Raw genomic sequence first — 22,833 nt, forward strand, 5'->3', positions numbered from 1 at the left:
CATTCACAGCAGTATTTTATATTGGACACTGTGTTGTCTGAAGTTAGTGCAGTCCAGCCGTTCTTACTTTTCTTTGTTTTTCAGAATGAGTTGTCCGAGTGGTGACTTTGGATTAACACATTTTTTCATATCTGCTGTTGTTGTAATACTAGGAGAGAAGAGAGAGGCATGTTAGAAAGAAGCTGAAGAAATGCAGAAGAATGACATGTTGGTAAATGTGGCTTAATTCAGCTCATTTACTCACATAATCTCTGTATGTGGACAGAAGTTACTTGGGCTGTGTATGACTGGCTCTCCTTTGATGAGCTTCGGACTGATCCTGCCACTAAAACTGTAACACTTGCACTTACTGGAAGGGTCCTGTTGTCCTGTGGGAAGAAAAGACACAACCCTATTAACTTCTGATCATTTTACACCCCTGATAACAAACGCAAACACAATCTTAACGCATTTTTATGATTTTGGACCAAGATGGACCTTTTAATCCATCAGCAGACTGGAACGAACATGTATCACTATTTTACTGACTGATTGTTTAGTTCATCACTACCAGCGACCCCTTGCAAAGTCATTTGATCTACTATTAATGTAATCAACGTAATTATCCTGAACTGCTTCTTCCATTCAGGGTCGCAGGGGTGCTGGAGCTCATCCCAGCTAACATTGGGAGACAGGCTTAAAAGTATTGATTAGTGCAGTTTTAAAACTCTAATCTCTATGCATTTTCAGCTGAAACACATTGCTAAACTTAAACCAAAGTGTCATCTTTTACTGACTTTCATTGACATTTAGCCATTTTGAGCTGCATTGTTGCCTGTGGCTGGAGAAAAGAAGATGAGTTGTTGGGACTATAATATTTGTCAATCAAAATAAAACGGCATCATGGGGTTGGTTCTTTTGACAATCCTACTTGTGCAGAACGCAAGATACAGCACTTAGAGTAAAGCTGTCCATATTAACCATACAGTAACAGGAAAGCTGAGCATATTAATATGTAAAAGTAAGTAATCACAGAACACTGAACTGTTGACAGTACCTTGTGAACAGAGGACAAGCAGGCTGGCGAGAAAGGCGATGACAGCTGAATTCATAGTTGTTGGCTGTAGACAGGTTATGGCTCACACTGTGTCTTTCTTCAGTCTTGACTCCTGATGATGTACAACTCACAGGAGAACTGTCTTTTATACACTGGTTAACAGCCACAGAACTGCTGTGCAGCATGACACAATGGTTTCACTCTCCAGTTTGACTTTCACTTCCTCTATCCCTTCTCTTTTCCTCCAACATGCCTGCTTCCTAGAAATCATACTAGTCAACAGAAATACCTCTTTGTGATTTACAAGAAGAGAGGTATTTGAGGGAATACATAGAGAAAAAAAGGCAGTTTTTGCTTCAACAATTAAACAACAAGTTAAATTTATTTATTCATTTTGCAAGTGCATAAGTTAAGTGAGAAATTTAAAACCCAAAGTATCATAATTTCCCCCTATACTATCTGACAGATACATGTCTTATGCATTCCTTTACTGTGACTTAGGTTTGGTAGTCGAACCATCAACACAAACCTGGGCATGAGACTCAACAATCAACTAGGGCTGCCCCTGTCCAAGAATCGTCCTTGTCAACCAGTAGTCATCATTTAGGGCCATTAGTCAACTAGTCGCCCGCATGTTTACGATATTAACTTAGTTATTAAATGAGATATTTTGGGCAGGGCAACCCAATGGTTTGAGTTCAAGGTCTGAGAAAGAATAGTATAAATTACATTGTTAACACTGTGCTACATTACAGAGAGATACAAAACCATATCAATGACTCTTAATTAATATAGGCATATATTTTATCAACACATGCACGTGACACACTGAGCAAGCTGCCTTGGGGTGTGTGACAGCAAAGCGGTGATGATGTGCTAAGTGATTAATGGGCATGTAGCTACTTAAATGTTTCAGATAATACATCATGTTTGTAGTCGAAGAATGAGTTTACATATCACCTTGGGTTCGTCCTTTATCCCACACTTTGGATTTCCTGTACAACATGTTATTTTATAACCTGTGTAATAACCGCAGGTACCAGCCTCAACGTGACTCCTGTCTGACTGCTGAGCATGGCCATTTCCTGTGTCCAGGAAGACCAGTCATATAGGTTTTGATTAATTTTGACAAGTCGCAGCTCTTTCACATTTGTATGTTGTTCTTTTTTGTTTTGTATTTTTGCAACCAATGAAATCTTGCAGACTAATGACCTTTCTGGTCAACTAACCTTTGGTTGACTATTAGGGGACAGCTGTGCAATCAACTGTCTTTTTCAAGGATTACAAACTACATCTTTAAGTACATTGTAATACTAATACTTTTGCATTTTTACTAAAAATGGGAATGCACTTTTATTTGTAACAGAGTATTTCTTTATTAAGGTACTGATACTTTTACTAAAGTAAAAGATCTGAGCGCTTCTTCCACCACTGCCAATATACCACAAAACATGTGGTACAGTACCACAACCCCTGATACATTTCCACAGAACCTGTGGTACATTGCTCCAGTAATACCACAGGACAATATGGAACACAAAAATTACCACAGTAATTTACTTTTGACTTACAATAGTGTAACAGGCTACTACTAGAATTACTGCCTCACGGTTGTCTGCCTCTGCAAGCCAGTCAGGTTGTACTTACAGTTTACATCCCTGTCTGTGAAAACATGGATGCTTCACACACATCACTTCAGTAGCTGACCAAATGTCTCCCCTTCTAGTGTAAAAATCCTTGAATTATGGCCAAAAACCTGCTTTGTCAGCTCACAGTGACCTTGACCTTTGACCTTCAACCACTAAATTCTAATCAGTTATTTCCTAAGTCCAAGTGGAGGTTTGAGAGAATTCCTCAAGGCTTTCTTGAGATATTGTGTCCATAAGAATGTGACAGATGCAAGGTCACAGTGACCTTGACCTTTGACCATGAAACTCTCATCAGTTCATCTTTGAATCCAAGTGAACATTTTGTCAAATTTGAAGATATTTACATATGGCATTCTTGAGATATCATGTTCACAAGAATGGCATGGACAGATGCACGGACAACCCAAAAACAAAGTACCTCCAGCCATGGCTGTAAAAATTTGATACATGAGGACAACTAAACAAAGAGTAGCTTACAGTAAAATTTAATGAGGTCCAGATGTCAGGAACCTCAGTGGTAGGTAGCGATGGCAGTGATCCTTATAGAGGAGTTATAGTAACAGTTATATGTAAGCATGCATACACAGATACAGACAGCAATAAGGGAAGAGGACGAAGCAAAGTGGCCAGGACTAAAGGGCAAATGTGCAGGCAGGAACTAAGTGCTGTCATCTTTATGTTTTTTTTTCTAATGGGAATTTGTCAGTGTTTTTCTTTTGGTGTCTTCTCTCCTCAGGGTTTCTTCCTTGTTGTGAAAAGAAGAAACGCCTACAATGCCACAGTCCCTTTTTTTTCCATGTAACACACCCTGCCAAGCCTGACTAACCTGCCTGGAATGCAGCATCAGTTAGAATGGGAGGGACCATATGTACACATAGACAAGGCTCATTGCAGACACACTGTATGAGAAGACAAATTGTATGAATAATTTGCTGTGTTTGACGGTATAGCCCAAGCAAGAACCCCAGGTAAGAGCTACCTGACTGTAAAGTTATGTGTGATCTAGCTTTTATCATCATGTAGACACAAAACTAATCATATCTTTTTGCTTTATGAGCCTGCTCTTTTATGTCTTGGGTGTAACAGCTGTTATCTGTAATGGTGCTGTTTAATATGCCCTAAGTGAGTGGGTAGTTGTTTTTATCAACTTTAAGTAAGATTTAAAATCTACAATATCCTCTTTGGTTCATGTTGTTTGCTTGTATCACCACATAAGGAATTCTAGCTTACTGTGCAGCTGCAACGTGCTACAGTGTTATATGTGAATCAGCTATTTTACATCTAAATTACAATTGTCTCCTAAAATCACATTATAAATATTGATCAGACATTAATGTCTAATTATTATTATTATTAAGGAAACAAGAAAATGAACAGAAACTGTTAAAAAAGTCAGTGTAATCACCTTAAAACAAGATTGATGTTGGTGTGGTTCATCTTTATTTACTTGTTGTGTAACTGAGTTCACGGTGCATGTTTTCTTGGATAATAGATGTAGCCTCACTGGTTTGTGGACTCCCATTTTGAAGCCTTGGGTTTGGCATTTTGGCCGTTGCCATCTTGGGTTTTTGGAGCCAGAAGTGACCACAGTTGGAGGAGAGGGTGGAGCTAAGCCTAACGCTAGCTGGTAACTTGATTAGCCCAGTAAATTACAGCTATGGTTAACTGTGATAATACTAATGCTAATGCTATTTTTCGCTAGTAAAAACAGGCTTACAACCATTTAAACAAAATATTCTTACTGGGAAAACTGAATGACTCCTTAGAGCACATATAGTCAACTTACTTCACCTGTGAGGGCAGTTTTGTAAAATGACAGGGGTGGGGTTGAACCCTGGGGTGGGGAAGCCCTTCTGTGCGGAGTTTGCACGTTCTCCCCACAATGTTAATGTGGGTTTTCATCGGGTACTCCGGCTTCCTCTCACAGTCCAAAAACTTAGGTTAACTGGTGACTCTAAATTGGCCGTAGGTGTGAATGTGAGCGCAAATTGTTGTCTGTCTCTGTGTGTCAGCCCTCTTGCCCAGTGTCAGCTGGGATAAGCTCCAGCCCCCCTGCGACCCCTAAGAGGATACGGAAAACGAATAAATGAACTACTGAATAATATACTAAATGAACTGCCTTTTTTTCAACCTCGTGACATTTGCTGCCAAGAGTCAAATCCAGTCACAGTAGCCCCTCACAGGTCAGGTATATGCAGCGGTGTTTCTAGGATTTGAGGACACTTGGGGATTAGCCTGGACCTTTGCTGGGGGGGTCAGGGGTATCCTCCCCTGGCACTTTTTTTGATGAACAAACTATTGTGATGAAGAACTGTTTGACCATTTTTACATTTAGTGTAAAAATAATTCCCAATCTGGATTGGTTGCCTCTTGTGGGTCAGATTTGGTCCACAGGTTGTAAATTGGGTATAGTTGCCTTGGAGGATCTTTTAGTACAACCCAAATGCTGAGCAAGACTTTTTTAGGCGACCAAATCGTTACAATACATGGACTGACAACAAACTGAAATAGCAGCAGCAGCAGCAGCAGCTACAGCTACGCCTATACTCAGTGAATCTGGGGTTACACCATAGTTATGTTAAACAACGTTGTCGCTCTGTCAACAGATGGCAACCGACTGTCACTCAAAATGGCCATGCCCTTAATTATGTATAAATTAAAGCCTTAATAATGCTTAAACTGGTGAATTATATAAAAATTCACCCCCCTTACATTATAGAGACCAAAACTGTTTTTTGAACCAGGCTGTAAACAGCTTTTAACAATTGAAACATGTTTTTTTTAGCTGAATGTCATTCTTTAACTGGTTAAACTGATTTCTGCCCAGTGTCACAAATGGAAAATAGAAAAGGTGCCGGCACCTCCAGAGCTGCCAGGCGAAGACGCTGGTGGCATCTGAGACAGCGATGGAGGATGATAGGGGTGTTTGAGATCAACCAAGAGCATGAGTTCTTCTGTCTGACATCCATGATAAAAGAAGGCATGCATGCTTCCATTCAGACCAGTATGGATACCCCAGGCCAGGTAAAGAATCTGCTATTTAAAAGCCACTGGTTTGATTATAAATATGAAATACTGTGGACATAAAGTCACTCATAAACACTTCACCTTTTACACAGGATACACTCACAGCTGAAGATTTCAAGGCAGTGGAAACTCAAACCCACGAGGCAAGTGGTCATTCCCAGCTCAAAACTATTTTTTCAATAACCCAGCGATTTTTAAAAATCTTGTTTTCATCTGGATAATGCTATTAGTTATGATGAAATTGTCAAAAGTTCTTGCCCATTATACTTTTGTTGTTCTAAGAATTCATTTCAAGTTATTTACAGTGAAACAAACACTACAACATTGTCAAGGCTTCTTTTTGATTCTTGCCTTCCAGGGGTTTGAGATGCAAACATTTGCAGAATCAGTGTTTGCTAAACTGAGGCGTTCACTGGACATTACAGAGGAGGATTATAAGAACTCCCTCTGCTCAGCCGGCCACTACCTCCAGTTTGTCAGTAACTCCAAGAGCAGGGCAGATTTCTTTGTCACGTGAGCACAGTGTTCTGTTCTTCTAACATACACACAAAAATGTACTCATATTTATGTTGCAATTGTAGCCCAGTGTGCCCAGGAACTACACCTGCAAGGGATGATTCTGCACCTCACGATTCATGTCCAACTCCAACATTCACTGCTAATTTAGGACGTAGTGTGGCCTTTATGTACTGTAGCAAGGTGGAAGGAGTGTTGAGGTTGGATTGGTGGATAAGCATGTGAAGTGTACAAAATTCCATCTGACAATCTGGTCCTCCAGAACAGCATAGACCTACACTGACCACTCATCAGTACCAAACAATATTCATTATATATGCAGCAAAAAACAAACAAGAAATTTTGCTAAAAACATTTTGCAACAAGTTTAAAGAGACAGGTTTGGGTTTTTTTAATCTCCAATTACATCCATTGTCTGCAATTATTCAGTTTTGCAAACAAGCACTTGCCCTGCATCCGCAAAGCTCAGCACCAGAACTGATCGAGCTCTAAGATGGCTGCTGGGCAGTACAGGTAAAAGCTATAGGCAGGTTTTTACCGGGAGCTAGATCATCCTGTGGGAAAGTCGGTGGCTCAGAGGCAGATCGGATTGTTCAATCTCCAGCTCCTTCAGTATGCATGTCAAAGTATCCTTGAGCAAGATACTGAACCCCAAATTGCTCCTGATGGCTGTTCCACCGGTGTGAGAGTGTGTTAAAAACGGAGTAGCAGATGACACTTTGTATGGTAGCCTCATTCACCAGTGTATGAATGTGTGTGTGTGAATGGGTGAATGTGGCTCATAGTGTATAAAGTGCTTTCAGATGACTAGAAAGGCGTTATACAAGTGCAGGTCCATTTACCATTCACCATTTGTTGGAGCCATCCACACCCCTTCTGATCCCCCCAGTCGGACTTCTGCCTAATAACTTTCGTTACTGTCTACCGCGTTTCCTCCTGACACCGCTGGACATGGATTCACAACAAAAGCAACTGGCTGTGTATCATACCGACGTATCCATGGCTTCTCATCTGTGTCACTGACCAAGCGCTGGATTTTAACAACTTTGGTTGCAGTGTCTGGTTTGTCTGTTCTGGGCTACTCCGTAGAAACATGCAGGTGCAACATGGCAACTTCTGTCGATAAGGACCCACTCCTTAGACTCATTCTAAGTTAATGAAAACAGTACGATTCTAATTGATCATACACTAAAGAAAGCATACTTATTATATCATATTCCATTTCTGCCAATATATCCCCCTAAATCCTACACACTAGACCTTTACCGGTAACTGACCTGGTAAGAGCTGTTCAAAAGATGCCAAGTGTATACTTGAGCAAAGTGTGGAATACAGCAGCTAATTAACAAGTCTCCAAATCCCATTTTCTAATTAGTCTGTTCTGAGATTTAAGGACTATTTCAGAAGTTTTTTCATTGGAGAAATAAGGACTGGTATTTTGCATATAGACTCATATACATATATTTGACAGAACCATGGAGTTTAGATGTATTATTTAGCCAATATCCAGGCCCTGCAGCTGTGGCATCACAGACCGGACTTTGCATCCCATCCCAGACCAGTAATTAAGGTTAGATTTTTTTATTAACCGTGATCTTTCTCTAACCTCAACCTTACTACAGTTGCCAAACAGATATTTAAAAGATTTAAAAAAAAAATAAAAATAAAATAAAGGTTTGCATCAGGCGTGGGCAGTATCAAGGTATTACGGCATACCAGAATATTTAGAACTCCCAAAGGTATGTTTTTTCCATACCATCAAAAATGCAGGCGCTTCTCTTTCTATTCAGTTGATGCTGTATTGAGGTGATGTAGTGCACAACATGTACCACCAGAGGTCAGTCTCTACTGGCCGATAGCTAGCTGAGCTGAGAAAGATGATCACTGTGAGTGGTGGGGATAATGTTACATGAAAGAAAAATGCTTTTGCTCCTGTTTGGAAGTATTGCCACACATATGTTTATCTTGAGATTACTTATTCTAACCACAAAATAAGTCTATTAGTCACATGATTTTATTCAACACATACTCTTTTCTGAAATATCAAGAGGGTATGAAAGTGTGAAAAACAATTGACACAGTCTGGAGTTTTGCAGAATTATCCAATGCTGACATCTGGTTCATGTTCTTGTCTAGTGATGTGATTGTTTTTGGTTTTAGGAATGACAAAAGATTCTTCCTAAAGACCCAGAGCAGGCGCGAGATCCAGTTTCTCCTGTCCAATCTGCCGGCATACGTAGACCACTTGGAGAAATACCCTCATTCACTGATGGTGAGGTTTCTAGGTAAGAGAAGCTTTGGTTAATGCTGCAGTAGGTGATTTTTTATTTTTTTTTATTTTATTTTTACTTTTTCAGTCAAACTTTAAGAGCTGTCATCCCCACAGCTGACACATTGTTGACCACTAGAGGTCCTCAGGAGTCAAAAAAATTGTGCTTGTCCAATCAAAAAGAACAGTTGCCTAATGTACCCTAACTTTGTGCTTTCCAAACGTTGTCTGTCACGCCTCCATTCTACTTGTGAAAATATCTGTAAGCACCCCCCACCCCTCCCAACATACAGCCATACAAGCACATCCTTTGCTGTGAACATCTACATATGGTTGTTATTATCATATTATAATATGATTACTTATATAATGATATGAATCATTCTTTCTGTTTTCCAGGTGTCCACAGGATTGTTATTCCAAATGAAATAAAGGTATTTATTTACGTAACAACCAGTAGGTCATTATATCCAATCTTACAGTACCAGTACTTATAATGCAGTGCCATCTGTCTGCTTTCCAGAAGTACTTCATTGTGATGCAGAGTGTGTTTTACCCTGATGAAAGGATCAATATTAGGTACAGTATGTTTCCCCCATGTTTCATTGTGTGGATTTATGATATATGTCATAGGTGTGATGCTTTTTGTTGCATAGATACGACATTAAGGGCTGTGAGGTGGGTAGATGGACTAACCCTGACACAGGGGGGAAACAAATAATAAAAGTACTGAAGGACAATAACTTTGAAGGGCAGTACATTGCATTAGGTAAGTGTCCGCTCTCCAACACACACTCACTCTTCTTATTTCTGTGGTTATATAAATGACACTGTTGAGCAATCAAGTTCAGCAGCAGAATGAAATTGACCCAAATACAGTTAGTTTGTGAATGCTACATTAAATGGAAATTCTTGTGTGGTTGCTGAAGGTCAAGAGAAATCCTGGTTTCTCCAACAATTGAAAATGGATGCTGCCTTCCTTCAAGGGCTTAATGTGCTGGACTACAGTCTCCTACTGGCCCATCAACCTCTGCACCGAGATGAGCAGGAAGGGAAACACTCTCTGGCAAACCTTGTGATTCGCGCCACAAAGTAGGTTTCATATGACCTTTGAGCAAGTGCGAAACAAACTGCTGTGAATTACAGTTTGTCTTATTGTTTTTGTTTTTACTTTTTGTATGTTCACCTACTCATGAAAAGCTTTCATGAAATGAATGTACTGTTAAAGGAAATTCATCTATTCACTTTCTTGCTGAGAGTTAGATGAGAAGATTGATATGGCTCCCGTGTCTATGTGCTAACTCTGGAGCTAGAGCTAGTAGTTGATGAGCAAAGCTTTGCATAAAGGCTGGAAGCTGGTGAGAAAACTAGCCTGACTCTCCAAACCTCAAAAATAGTGTACTAGAAGCTGTTTTACGCCAAGCATGGATTTTTGTCTGAAAAATTTGTGCGAAAATTTGTGGAAAAAAAGAGCAGTGTTAGTTCAGGCAGGACACAATGTCAAGCTCAGTTTACATCCCAGCTACATCAGCTAATCTCAAGCAGCCCAATCAACTGATGGAGCAGCCAATTGATGGAAGGGAGTCAGCTGATAGATCACATGATTCCTCTCTATGTAACTAATTGGCAAATCTCATTCAGGGTGCTCTACTTAAACTGCTTTGGCCCACCTACTGTCACTGTTTCCTCTGCAAGCAACCTGCCTCCACCCCAGCTCCTCCTTTTCATGTTGTGTCTGACATTTCAGTGTAATTTCTGTTATTCAATGATGCTTGCTCTGTTCTTTTCCTGGGGGTCTTTGCTGCTGCCTTAGGCTTTACATGTAGGTGCATGGAGGGGCAGGGAGGTTTGCTTTCTCTGCCTCAGGCTTTCCTCATATGCACGTGGAAGGGCAGAGAGGGCAGAGTGGTCCCGACTGAACTGATTTTGTGGGTTATGGTTTGCACATAATCATTTCTTCCACTGATGAATATCCTGCAAACATTCATCAGTGGAAAAAATATTCAGGTGGACCTCGGTTTCAGTGGATTTCCACCTGCAAAAAAAATATGTTTGACCGCTGAAATCCTTTGTTCCAATTTATGTCGCACCTCCAGGTCATAGCTAGCTTGCTGCCAAAACAAGGGAATGTCTTATCAGTTGGGTTTTTTAACACCCAATATTGTACAAAAAGCACCATGGCCACTACCTCAACAACCAAATAAGGGACAATATGTGGCCTGAGATTGGCTGGGATACAAAGACGATGGCAATGTAGCTGATATACAGTGACTAATTTTATATGTTGGTCATGAAAAGGGGCTAGCCAGGACAGCTAGCATCGGCATCAAATTTGGGGGCCATTAGTTTATATATCATTCATGTTAGCCCCTTCGACATTCTCTGTTTGGATATGTTTTTGTTATGTGGACAAGGGCTAATATTATTATTATTATCATCACAGGCTATTATTTAGGAGAAAAAACTCATTGGGCCTCATTCATGTTATTCGGTTATTTATTGATGAAAATGGAGCACAGCAATGTGAATAATTTGCACTGGACCCAGTGTTGTGTCTCAACTGGTTTTAAATACTAACGAACTAACGATTGATTTATGCTTGACACATCTGTGAAGGTTGTGAGTGTCCACGCAACCATGGGTGTTCAGTGTGGCAGGTTTTAGATTGTCCATGCATGTCCTACATATTGTATTTGATTTTCTTTGGCTGCTTGTGACTGTGATCTTCCATCTCGGGTGTCGATTGCCATTTGAGAGACTAGGTTACAGCCTCAGAATAAATCAGAAATTAGCTTCTGTCTGGGGCAGTAGATGTCTCAGGAGGTAGAGTGGTCTTCTACAGATCAGAAAATTGGTGGTTTGATCCCTGGCCCCTGCAGTCAACATGTTTGTTTCCTTGAAGAACCAAGATTTGCTTTTGTGTTAGTGTGTGGATTTTTATCTGTGTGAATGGGTGTTGCAAAGCACTTTGAGTGCTTGTTTAACCTAGACAAGTGCTGCATAATTGCAGTCCATTTAATTGGCCTCTTGGACGATCTCCAGCGTCATGTGGCATTTAGCACCTGGCTACCCTACTTTCTAAGGTTGGAATCTACTGAGCTCTAAGTCCAGGCATCACAAGTTAATGCCACCCTTCCTGCTGTACTCATAGATTCTTCAACTTTATGCTTCACTTCTCCATAGAGCTTGGATATGCCTGTGTTCGTGAAAAAGCATCGGGGAGTCACATGGTTCCATGGTTAGCATGTAACAAAAGCCTTTGTTTTCAACAGTGCTGGACAGATGCAGATCTTTGCACATGAAATAGACAATGGACTGTGCTATTTTCTTAGCTCTCTCAGAGTCTGATGGTAGTTTTGTCAAGCTAAGTGTGTTCAGTATTGGTTGACTCTTCGGTGGAGCAGGTTTAGCATTAGCTTGGCTGTCAGCGGCTAATGCTATCTCTGGATGGTGAGTGTGAGGGGAATCTTCATGTTCATAGTATTCCCAGAGTATTTTATTCTCATATGACACTGCGTGCAAATCACATATGTCATATCAAAGTCCTCCTTTCCTTCTGCGTTAAAAAAATCCAAAATAAGTCCAGATGTTTGATTTAAATACCAGGAAAAAACATTGGCACCATCTAGTGGACTGAAAAAGCAATTGATTTTATTATTCTAGTACCAAAAGTTGTATTAAAATGTGTATTTGCAAAAACTAATAATGTAGATAATAAAAGATTGATACTTGGAGTCCATGTATCATTAAAATACTGCCAGGCAAAATATAGTGATACTAGGCTTTATTGATTTTTGATTGGTCAATCTTTACTTTGATAAATACAAGAACAAGCTCCATGAGCGTCAATTGACCTTTCTGAATTTAAACGTTCATTCAACACAAATCTGATATCACAGAACATCTTGGTGCAGAGTGTCATACCAAAAGCTGAAACTCCCCTTACATTTGACTCAGCTTTATATAGCACCTAGTTTCTAATATAATCCCACCATGATGCAGGGATAGGCCATGTGTGTGTAACCCTCAGTCAAGACCATCTCTTTTCCGTTCTGAACATGGGAGTGATAACATCTCCAAGGTCATCTTATCTTCATCTCCTGACACCAACAGCCTCCTCTCACAAAGTACAGGACTCTGAGGCGCCTAAGGTTACCTAACCATGAGCATACACAAATGTTTCCTCCTTTGTGTTATCTTTTCTGCCACAATGTCATTTTAAAGTCATTAAGAAGCAGGTCCTAAACCAGACTTCAATTAGTCTGATCTCTTCAACCCAAAATTGGCCTTACGACAGATTAATCTGGGTTTGTTTAGTTAACTGTTTGTTCGACTTCTTAAAACAAGCTTTTCACATTAAGCCCTGCTTTTCTTTGCAACCTTTATGAACACCCCTCTGACTGTGTTCTGTGGATTCTTTTGTCTTTCCCATAGATCTCTAGACTTAGATGAGAGTCCCACATCTTCAGATCCCCCCACCGTTCCATTACTGGAAGACGCTGTGGGTGAGGTGGCACCAGATGCTGCAGACGGTGGGTCAGACCAGCCACAAGCAGAAGCTGAGGGCACTGGTGAAGGGATCCCCCTCCAGGAGATAAACTGCCCTGCCAAAGAAACCAGGACTGACTCAGAACTGCAGGACTTCTATGAGCATCATCGGAGGCTACTGCCCAACTGCAAAAACGCTGTTCATGTTGCAGATGGGCCAGACCGGCGCTACTTTGTAGGCATCATAGACATTTTTACTGTCTATGGCTGGAAGAAAAGACTGGAGAACCTGTGGAAAAGCCTTCGCTACCCAGGCAGGGCCTTTTCCACAGTCAGCCCCCCCAAATATTCACGCAGATTCTCCCAGTGGATGCAGGACCACTGTCAGTGACACAGTGCAGAAAACATTCAGCACTCATATACAGAATGCTGCTGTTTAACCCCCAGTGTCCCCAGGATGGGACTGTGTCATATTCTGGCTCTGTCCTGATGTTGTGATGTAGTGCCTCAATCACAATACGATGAGCTCCATCTAGTGGAAATCTGGGGTACAACTGTAACCTGTCATTAAGTGTTGATACTGATAATGACTGCCTTCATGTCTGAATAGAAGCCTTCTGTGCAATTTCAGAGCCAGCTTGTGGCACTGGAAATATAGACAAATGGTAGGGGTTCCAGGATACTGTGGTGGCCGGGCTAATTTAATAAATACATATAATCAAAGCAAATACATAAACCTTGCAGTGATATGTGCAGATTGTGAAGAAGCACTCCCCATACTGTCCATTCAATGCTCAGATCTCCCTTTCAGGTCTTTCTGTTGAGTTTTCCTCTTTGTCATTAATATAAAACTGTGTGTTGTGCAACATGAAATGTAAATAAAAATACAACTTTTAATACATTTAAAGCTTTAGTGGGATTTTCTTACTAGTAATGTAATTCATAACTTATTGTTGAATGTATAAAGCTGTCATATTCATTCAGTTAAATACCTTCAATCATCATACAGGAGTTGTGTCTGTCAAAACAAAAATCCACTGGTTGGCAAGTTATCACTTTACCAACGGCCTTGTTTTGTATGAGCTTGAAGCTTTGCAGCAGGTGTCTAATGTTGTGACTAAGGAGTGAAATGGCTGGGTTCCAGTCTGATTCCACAGGGTTTATCTGGCAAAGTGGTATGGCCGGGACGACAACAACCTCTTAAGGCCCAGACCTACGTACAGTAGGTCTGGGCGTACATTTTGCACCTGTGTGTAATAGGACATAACTCTCTTAACCAGCAGGGAGTGGTAGTCTGTAATTGTCTTTAAGAAAAGGGAAACAGGGAGACAGCCAGGATGGAATCAAGATGCTAGTTAGCCAGTTAGCACATTAACAAGACTACCAGATGTTAAAACAACAAAGGATCTACAGTACATGTTTGGTTCAGACAGATAATCATTACAAATTAACACTTTTACAATTTTTGAAGTGTAAATGCAATCGACAGAAGTAAAAAAGCTAACGTTAGACTATAAGCTAACTACACCGCCAACGCTGCCACCATGACAAGGCTGTAAAGCTGTGTTCGCCGTGATGACGTTTTGCATGTAGTCTCATTTAGCAACTTGTTAGCAATTGCCTTATTTAACACATTTAAATGCTTAGGACAACCACTAGCTCAACAGGTAAAGTGTACACCCCGTATAGGCTGAGTCCTTTGCAGCGGCCCACGTTGGATTCAAACCTGCAGCCCTTTGCTGCACATCATCCCCATTCTCTCCTCCATCCTCTCTCCAGCTGCCCTGTAATAAAGTCAGAAAGCCCTAAAAATAATCTTTGAACACATCTAAATGAGTCAGAATTTACAGCAAACTAAAAGTGTTCACCATAGTAAAACTTTAAATTCTGGCGCACCATCGATTTGGGGTGATGAGGGGTGTAAGAAAATCGATTAACTTAATGGCTTGGGGCTTTTCTTGTAAATTATATTCTTTAAATTAAAAGTTTCACTGCATTTTTATTAGCTTGGTGCTTTTATTTTTACGGAAAGGCACATCCATCGAATTCCGGATCCTGTCTCACTCGCCTGGTTCCGTTTCCTTACCAAAACGGCCAGTAACGGCTCCAGACTAGGCTATATGATGAAACACCAGCTTGGATTTATCAGTTTTCAGAAAAATCAGATTTCCAGTTGTATTTACAAGTCTGAGGCTACTAATGACAATAAATCTTATTCTGCAACACTGAACAAAGTATAATTAATCTGTTTTATGGTTGACCATATTGTATTACGTTTTAGAAAGACTTTGAGAATAATGTATTGTGCAAAATCACGCATGCCATTATTACTGAAGGCAAAAATATTATCACTTATTTTGAATGTGAAGAAAATATTTATGTAATTTTGTTTACTTTTTTTTTTTTATCTTGTTAGGGATTTCGTATCAATAAAGGCACATTTTTTAATTCAGTCCCATTTTATAAGTTGTTTTTAACTGATATTGAATGTTATTTGAGTCTCTTAAATTTGTAACAAATAAGAAATCAATGACAGCAACTAATATTTATTGAGAGATGTTTGCTTGATGAAGTCTGTCACTTAAATTAGGCTACCACTGTATTTGATTTATTAATAATTCTTGTTTTATTTTTGTGCTTATAATTATCATTATTATGTATATCGTTTGCTGATGTTGCCCTTTTTTTGCAAACTGAAGTGGCATGGCTGATTGTGCATTATTATACCTAACTAAATAAATTCTTGATGTTTTTTTTTGAGCTGTTGGGAATATTCTCTCTGAAGGGCTTTCTGTCAGAAAGGTAGTTCTTGGTTTAAATATATACATACATACATACATACATACATACATACATACACACATACATATATATATATATATAGTAGTTGATAGAAATATATATATATACATAATATATAGTTCTTGATAGAAAAGTTCAAAATCTGGTTTGGAGCCCAGATTTTGAGTGAATTTGGAGTTTTCCCAATAATGAAATTCATTGTACAAAAGTCAATGAATAAATAAAATAACAATAAATAAATAAATAAATTCTTTCTCCACCTCATTACTTTCAAAACACATAAAAGTGTCTTTGTCCTGCAATTGAATTGTTTGCCCAGTTTTTTCTTGTCATATAAAGTTGAGCATCCACCTACATACAGCAATAAAACAAGTGGCAGACTGTTTCTTTTTCTAAGTCACACAAAGTTCAGAAAGTACAAGACAACTCTATAATGTCTTTTTTGCTGAATATATGATACAAAACTTAAAAGGAAACCTCTTTAACCTTATTATTAGGACAGAATTTGTCCCCTGCATTTTCTGCTAATTAATTTCACCATAAAGCAGAGCCTAAAAATATTTGGTACAGAGTTACAGTTTGCATGTGATTACTTATGTATTTATTTGAACGTTTATTCTGGGTAACATCAACTTATGCCTCTACTAGATGTGACCATGATAACTAAATCATCGATCACTGAACCTCATTTGAGAACAAACCCGTACGTACATACCTATGGTACATACGTATCGTTGACTACGTGCCTTTCTGGGTCCCAAGGCCAAAGAGCTTGCTCTTTGCCAAGGCATCACGTGGTAGACCCGGAAGCTTTAAGCCTCAGCGACCGGCGCTGTCCCTGTACTGCGGGTTTGTTGTGCTTCCTCTGTCTTTGTCAGCAGTGATCGAAACTATGGAGGGAAACATGGATGTGTCCCAAACAGCATACTGCACTGTGTTAGACAAAAAGAAGCAGTCTAAATTCCTCTGCTGTACACGCAGGAAAAACGGGATATTCAATATTTGGTGAGTCGAAGGTTGCGTTAATGTTTCCCACTGAACGGAGAGTACACCAAACCAATGTCCCTTTAACTCTGACAGTTTATTTCCCCGGTGCTTACTAGGAAAATTACTTTTGTGATAGAGTATAAAAGGACGTAAACTGAATTATTGGTAGCCTCTTGTTACAACGGCATAAATATTACCTATAGTCCACCAAGCAGCGTGGAAATTCCACATAATACTGGCAGGTCGGGTCGGTTATAGTGTGCAGTTCTTGGACTAAACATATTCCACTTCTCTGGCTGACAAACGTCATCAAGTTGTAACTAGGTTTTCTCATCATTTTTATTTATTGATTTATTCATATTTGCTCATAAATATGTGGAAATGTGTCTGTTTTTGTCACTGCTATCCTTTGTTCTTGTCATGTCTGCTTTGTAAAGCACTTTGTAATTGCTTGTTTTGATAAGTTCTGTAGAAATAATGTTTATTGTTATTATTAATATTAAGATTATTATTATAAACCACACTAGATATGTTTGTTAACAGGTTCAACATTCATTGCACAACTTGAGACTAATAGCCTACAGTCTAGGGCTGGGTGATACAGCGAGCTTACTGCAGAATATTTAAATGTAGTTTTTGCTGTTCCTTAAAATACATAGTAGGGTACTCAGCAGGGTTAGAAATTAGCCCCAGACACCAGTCAAATGTTAGTGAAACATGCCAGTGAATACGGCAAAAATGAATCCAGTCTGATATCCAGAAGATTATCTTGCTTGAAAAGCCCATCTTTACATGTAGACCTTGTCATGAAGATGTTTGTTCACTCTTAACATTATTTTTGAGACCATGTAATGAAGTATATTGTGTTTTTATGTCAGTGTGTCCATAAGATCAAGTATGATGTAATTTAACTGTTTTCCTTATAATGTTTTTGTTCATCTCATGGAGTTTGACAGATGCTGCAGATGTTTGGATCACAGAGTACACCGAGGACGCATTGAACCAGTTTGTAAGTTTCAGCTGCAGACCGCCATGATTTCCACTCAGTGCATCAGTAAAGGTTCTGACTTTGTTCCCTCCCTCTACCTGTTTGTTTAGAGACAGAGGTTTGCCTTGAAATCTACGGAGGATTATATCCTGAAACTCAGGTGAGATTACAATCTGTTGTCCTTTAAAACCACTCTGTTACATGACTGCTTCCTAGCAAGGTGCTAAGATTCAGCAGTGCCACTGAAACTGCACAGCCAGCAGCAGAACATTCTCTGTATTGACATGTTAGAGTGTGCGTGTATGTGTGAGACTAATCATTAAACAATTATTTGGAAACTGAGGCTGAATATTCCCCTGTGTCTTCCTCAGGTCGGCTTGTGGTAGTGGGGACGTGTCGGTTGAGGTGTGTGACACCAGTGCAGAGCTCCGTGTAAGCTCCAGTCCAGGTGACCTGAGTGTGACCCTGTCCAGGCTGGAGGGCCCACAGGCCACACAGGAACTGAAGGAGCTGCTGTTTAGGATGGCTGACAGCCTCACTCAGCCCGACAGAAAATGTACTTTGTCCTTGTGACTCATTGCAGTTTCACAGAGTGTGAGATTTGAGCTAACAATATTAATAATAACAATAATAATGATATAATAACAGTACCTTATCATTCCCCCGATGGAAATTAATTTCATTTTATAGGAGCGTATGCAGAGTCTCTCTGGAATCAGTGCTGACTGTGTCTTGTCATTCCTTCCCTCCAGGTGGATCCCCCTCTGTCAGTCCAGTAAAAAATCACCAAAGGTGGCTTGCAGGTATGTTTTTAAAGCTGTATACCAATGGATGTAATTTCCACAGGGGATGAGAGGTCTTTTTTTCTGCATGTACAGTGAATATATAAAGTCGACACAGCCCTGTTAAAATACCAGGTTTTTGTCATGTAAAAAAATGAGACCAAGATAAATTATTTTAAAAACTTTATTGACCTACATTAGAAAAACAAATCTTTTAGAGTGAAAAATATAAAGAATTAAAAGGTTATTATAAACCTGCTTGCATAAGTGTGCACACCCTTAAACTAGTACTTGGTTGAAGCACATTTTGATTGTATTACAGCTTTCAGTCTTTTGGGGTAGGAGTCTGTCAGCATGCCACATCTTTACCCACTCTTCCTGGCAAAAGTGCTCCAACTCAGATTGGCATCACAGGCATATCCTGTGCACACCCTTATTCAGGTCACCACACAGATTTTCAAATGGATTTTGGTCTGGGCTCTGACTTCGCCATTCCAAAACTTTCATTTTCTTATTTTCATTTTTCACATTTTTTTCCTCCACTGAAAACATTAACCTTATAGTCAGACACATTTTATTTAGCCTCTGTACTTGAGGTGACAGGTCTGCTCTGCAGCAGCAAACTGATGATGCTGATTTACATGAGAATTCATGTAAAATGGAGGTTGAACCATGAACATAAATGGATGTGAGTGTGTGTTTCCTGCTGGAAACTGTCAGGAAACTGTCTGACTTCACCGCAGCTTTTTGTCACCGCCTCCTGCTGCAGCTGCCTGCTCTCATCCACCTTCCAGGCAAGGCACAGCTCATCTTGAATGAGCCTACTGTCTCATAACATTAGGCCCTGAGCTTTGACCCTATTGCTTTTATATCAGGTACCTTGGAGATAAAACAAACACCATTTACCGAGTTCTTCAGAGATGAAGATCAATCCAGAGAGCTCGGCTGTTGTTACTTTGCAATGTATGTAGTTTAAAGTTATAACTGGCCAGGTTGTAGATTCTAACATATTTGCAACAGTGAAATAACATCTGCAGTTCTCTGTCATTGTTATTTTCATAGTTATGTTGTTTTGTTGTTTGTAATATTTTTAATTTAATTAATATTTCTATTATTACTATTTGACTAGTCATCAGTTAGTCAAATGCACCATCATCCGTCATTGTGACTCCTGACAGCTGTCAGTCAGCTGTCATCTGTTTGTGTCTCAGTCGATGTGACGTATTGTCTGCTGTGCAGACGATTGTGGGTCAGAATAGCCAAAAAGAATGCTGGCTACTGCAAAATCAGACGGGATGTAGTAGAACATTCTGGTATTTTTGGCATACTAATGAAGACCTAGGAGGCACAACAAAGTAACACCCTATCTTCCTCTTTGGGTTTTATTGGTGGTTGGCAAATCAGCTTCCAGGCACATTACTGCCACCTACTGGAGTGGAACACCCCACCTTTCAAAGTTTGTTTTTTGATTTATTTACTCACTTAAATCTCCCTAAATACTGTCCTTTAACTGTCAAAATCCAGAGAAGAGTTAAAAACGGTTATATTGTCATCTGGGTTGACCTCAGTTAGTAGGGATGCAGGATATTTGAATTTTTCAGATATCCAATATATAACAATTTACTTACAACTTACTTTGCCGCTGACAGACACAAGTATCGATATATCCACTTTTTCCCCCACCTAATTTCATATCATGCATTCATACTCTTATCGTGATGGCCCACCTGCAGATGGAGACATGAAATAGAATGCTTCTCAGTGTATGTAATATTCATTCATTGTGAAAAGTAAAAAAAAAAAAAAAAGCCATGTTGGGCAATTCTAATAGTTAATTTTAAAGCCAATATGGGCAGATACCAATGATGTACCAATATCATCAGCATTTTGGCAGATTCCAATATTTCATTGCCTGTATTATTGTGCATCCCCATCAGTTATTACTGTACAGTATGTTGTGCTCTGTCGACATTGTTTGCACCTGATTTAAGCTACACTACATGCAGGCTGGCGGCAGCTACCATTGAAAACACCAAGGTTATGTTTTCAGTATTATTTTTGGCACTAATTCCTTTGATTAAAGATAATCGGAAAAGCAATTCATAACTAGCATCTGAACACTGGAAGAATATGATTTTGTGGGACTGAATAGATGTTAATCTTTTAAAAGTTAAATAAAAGTAGGCATTTCTAAATTATTTGGTTTGTGCATGAGGATCGGAGTGGTCTTAATGTGTTATTTTATAGATAGACAGAATTGTACACTGTGAAGCCTGTTAAGTTGAACTTACTTGAAAAAACAATCTAAGAAACAGATAGCCTTGAGAAAGGTACAGTAAGTAAAAATAACTATTCATATTAAGTTTACTTTATGAGTAAACTTTATGCTTACTTTTTAAGTATAGATTTTTTTTAACGTCATGATCAGATTTTACAGTGTTGTGTAATGTAAATATTATATAAATCTGAGGATCAAAGTTCATTCTACACTTCGGAAAGTTTTTGACGAAATAATTAAACTCCACTCCACTCTCGCTTACAACTTAATCTTGGTGGACTTCATCAGTGAATGGAGTTGGCTATGTTGTTATCATGTGACAGTATACTGATTAAACAATGTGACCATCTGGATTACAGAGCTTACAGAGATATTTTTTCTGCAGAGTTTGAGCCTCAGCAGCAGCAGAATTGTGCTTCATCAATGATGACGAAGAAACGACTTCCAGGGGCGTCTCTCATCAACCCAGGAACTAAAAAGTACAATGCCTCTCTCAGAAACTTCTCACAGTAGCCATGTTATTCTGATCTCTGCAAATATACATCAGTGACTGTTGATCCTTTCTTTGCAGGAAGAAGCAGGCGACCGGCGTGGCCTTTGATGAAGTAGATGAAGACTGATCCTTCAGACAACACTTTTTCTCCTCCATGTTATCATGTTGCTGCTGCACAACCAAACATGAATGTTCTTTTAATCTACTAACACAGCATTATGAAGTTAATGTATACTTTTTAAAATCACAGAATGTGTAAATATTTGTTTTTATGTCATACAATATCAGTGAAAACTGGACAATGATTTTTAATGGTATTTTAATGTCTGTAGCTTTCATGATTCTAGGTTGAATTTAATGTCATTTGGAAATGAAATAAAGAATGAGTTGCAACAAATTAGTTTTGAATGTGTATAAAACAAGTGCCAGTGGACAAATTATTCCTGAAATAAAGGTTTTGCATTTTCAGAAACATGCAGACAAATTATGTGCAAGGCCAAATACTTTGTTATCCAGGGTCCATCTCCAAATGCTGTCGACACTTTTCTTGCTCTTAACCCATTTGATACGGGGCTATTTTTGTTCTATATGACTTTACATCAGGAATGAAATCATCCTGCATGAATGAATTTATTCTGTGGAGTCTTCTTTAAGCACTTGATTTGTCACATGTTTCTCTTAGACTGCTGAAGTCCCATGCTAAAAGCAAAATACATTTGGAACAGCAAACTGTTTAATTATTCATGAGCTTCATACAACACTAATGTCAAGAGTTTGTTTTGTCCAAATGAGAATCTGATGATGCTTCACATCTCCCATATTAAACAGAGCAGTTAGTGAAAGTTATTAATTCATGAAAGTAAGTATTTGCAATTATTTTTCTATGATTGCACCTAACTCAAGTTGTCACTGGGGACATAAGTTACCTCTTAATTCTTTGACTCCATAATAGATTTATGACATGTTTGTTTCTGTCATAAGACTTATCCCCAATTCTTTATTGAATTTGAATAGATCCAACTTAAACTCAAAAGTCATCCCACTGATGCTTAAAGGCTCAGTGTGCAGGATTTAGGGGGATATATTGACAGAAATAATAATTTGTTAGTGTAGAATCATAGGGAGCGGGTCCTCATCCATGGAGACAGCCATGTTGCACTGCCATGTTTCTACAGTAGCCCAGATTGGACAAACCAAACTCTAGCCTTAGATAGCGTCATTTGCGTCTTCACACCGGCCATGGGAGCCACTGGAGAGGGGCTAAAGAGCCACATGCTGCTCCAGAGCCACAGGTTGCCGAGCCCTGGTCTATGGGGAAAATGCCTTTTTGCCCGCAGGACTTTTTTTTCACTGCAATAGCGCAAGCAGCCACTGGGAAAAACTGTAAAGCAAGGCATTGGGCCCATATAGCACTATAGCACTAGAAACTTCGGCTGCCCGAACCGATTGTGTCAGGTTAAGCACTATGTTAACTTGAATAGGGATAAAATAGGGATGCATGATATTGATTTTTTGCTG

General features: G+C 39.3%; 3 protein-coding genes across 6 annotated transcripts in view; 2 read left to right on the forward strand and 1 right to left on the reverse strand.

Moving 5' to 3' along the window:
• LOC126394525 (C-X-C motif chemokine 10-like) overlaps window positions 1-1,175 on the reverse strand; it is a 7,840-nt gene extending 6,665 nt beyond the window's left edge. Inside the window, exons 1-3 of one of the 3 annotated variants that reach the window (XM_050051380.1) lie at window positions 1,037-1,175; window positions 245-368; window positions 68-148 (exon numbers count right to left, since the gene is read on the reverse strand). In XM_050051380.1, the coding sequence (XP_049907337.1) occupies window positions 68-148; window positions 245-368; window positions 1,037-1,091 (260 nt within the window). In that variant the 5' untranslated portion in view covers window positions 1,092-1,175. The remainder of the gene's footprint in view (window positions 1-67; window positions 149-244; window positions 369-1,036) is intronic. The other 2 variants (XM_050051379.1, XM_050051378.1) reach the window with 2 other exon arrangements.
• A 2,342-nt stretch (window positions 1,176-3,517) lies between these two features.
• On the forward strand, window positions 3,518-15,707 carry LOC126394521 (phosphatidylinositol 4-phosphate 5-kinase-like protein 1). 2 transcript variants are annotated; one of them, XM_050051370.1, is made up of 11 exons: window positions 3,577-3,653; window positions 4,178-4,312; window positions 5,513-5,709; window positions 5,805-5,855; window positions 6,071-6,225; window positions 8,389-8,513; window positions 8,897-8,931; window positions 9,021-9,076; window positions 9,154-9,266; window positions 9,427-9,589; window positions 12,932-15,707. In XM_050051370.1, the coding sequence occupies exons 3-11, from the start codon at window positions 5,521-5,523 to the stop codon at window positions 13,374-13,376; spliced, it is 1,332 nt and encodes a 443-aa protein (XP_049907327.1). In that variant the 5' UTR covers window positions 3,577-3,653; window positions 4,178-4,312; window positions 5,513-5,520; the 3' UTR covers window positions 13,377-15,707. The 2 variants fall into 2 exon arrangements, with proteins under 2 accessions (XP_049907328.1, XP_049907327.1); XM_050051371.1 differs by lacking the exon at window positions 4,178-4,312 and having other exon boundaries at window positions 3,518-3,653; window positions 12,932-15,706.
• An 882-nt stretch (window positions 15,708-16,589) lies between these two features.
• Window positions 16,590-21,712, forward strand: paxx (PAXX non-homologous end joining factor). The gene is made up of 7 exons (XM_050051376.1): window positions 16,590-16,792; window positions 17,723-17,783; window positions 17,873-17,922; window positions 18,134-18,318; window positions 18,515-18,565; window positions 21,208-21,301; window positions 21,394-21,712. The coding sequence occupies exons 1-7, from the start codon at window positions 16,680-16,682 to the stop codon at window positions 21,440-21,442; spliced, it is 603 nt and encodes a 200-aa protein (XP_049907333.1). The 5' UTR covers window positions 16,590-16,679; the 3' UTR covers window positions 21,443-21,712.
• Window positions 21,713-22,833: the final 1,121 nt, after the last annotated feature.

Source organism: Epinephelus moara, chromosome 8 (genome assembly GCF_006386435.1).
Source record: "Epinephelus moara isolate mb chromosome 8, YSFRI_EMoa_1.0, whole genome shotgun sequence".
Taxonomy (NCBI): Eukaryota; Metazoa; Chordata; class Actinopteri; order Perciformes; family Serranidae; genus Epinephelus; species Epinephelus moara.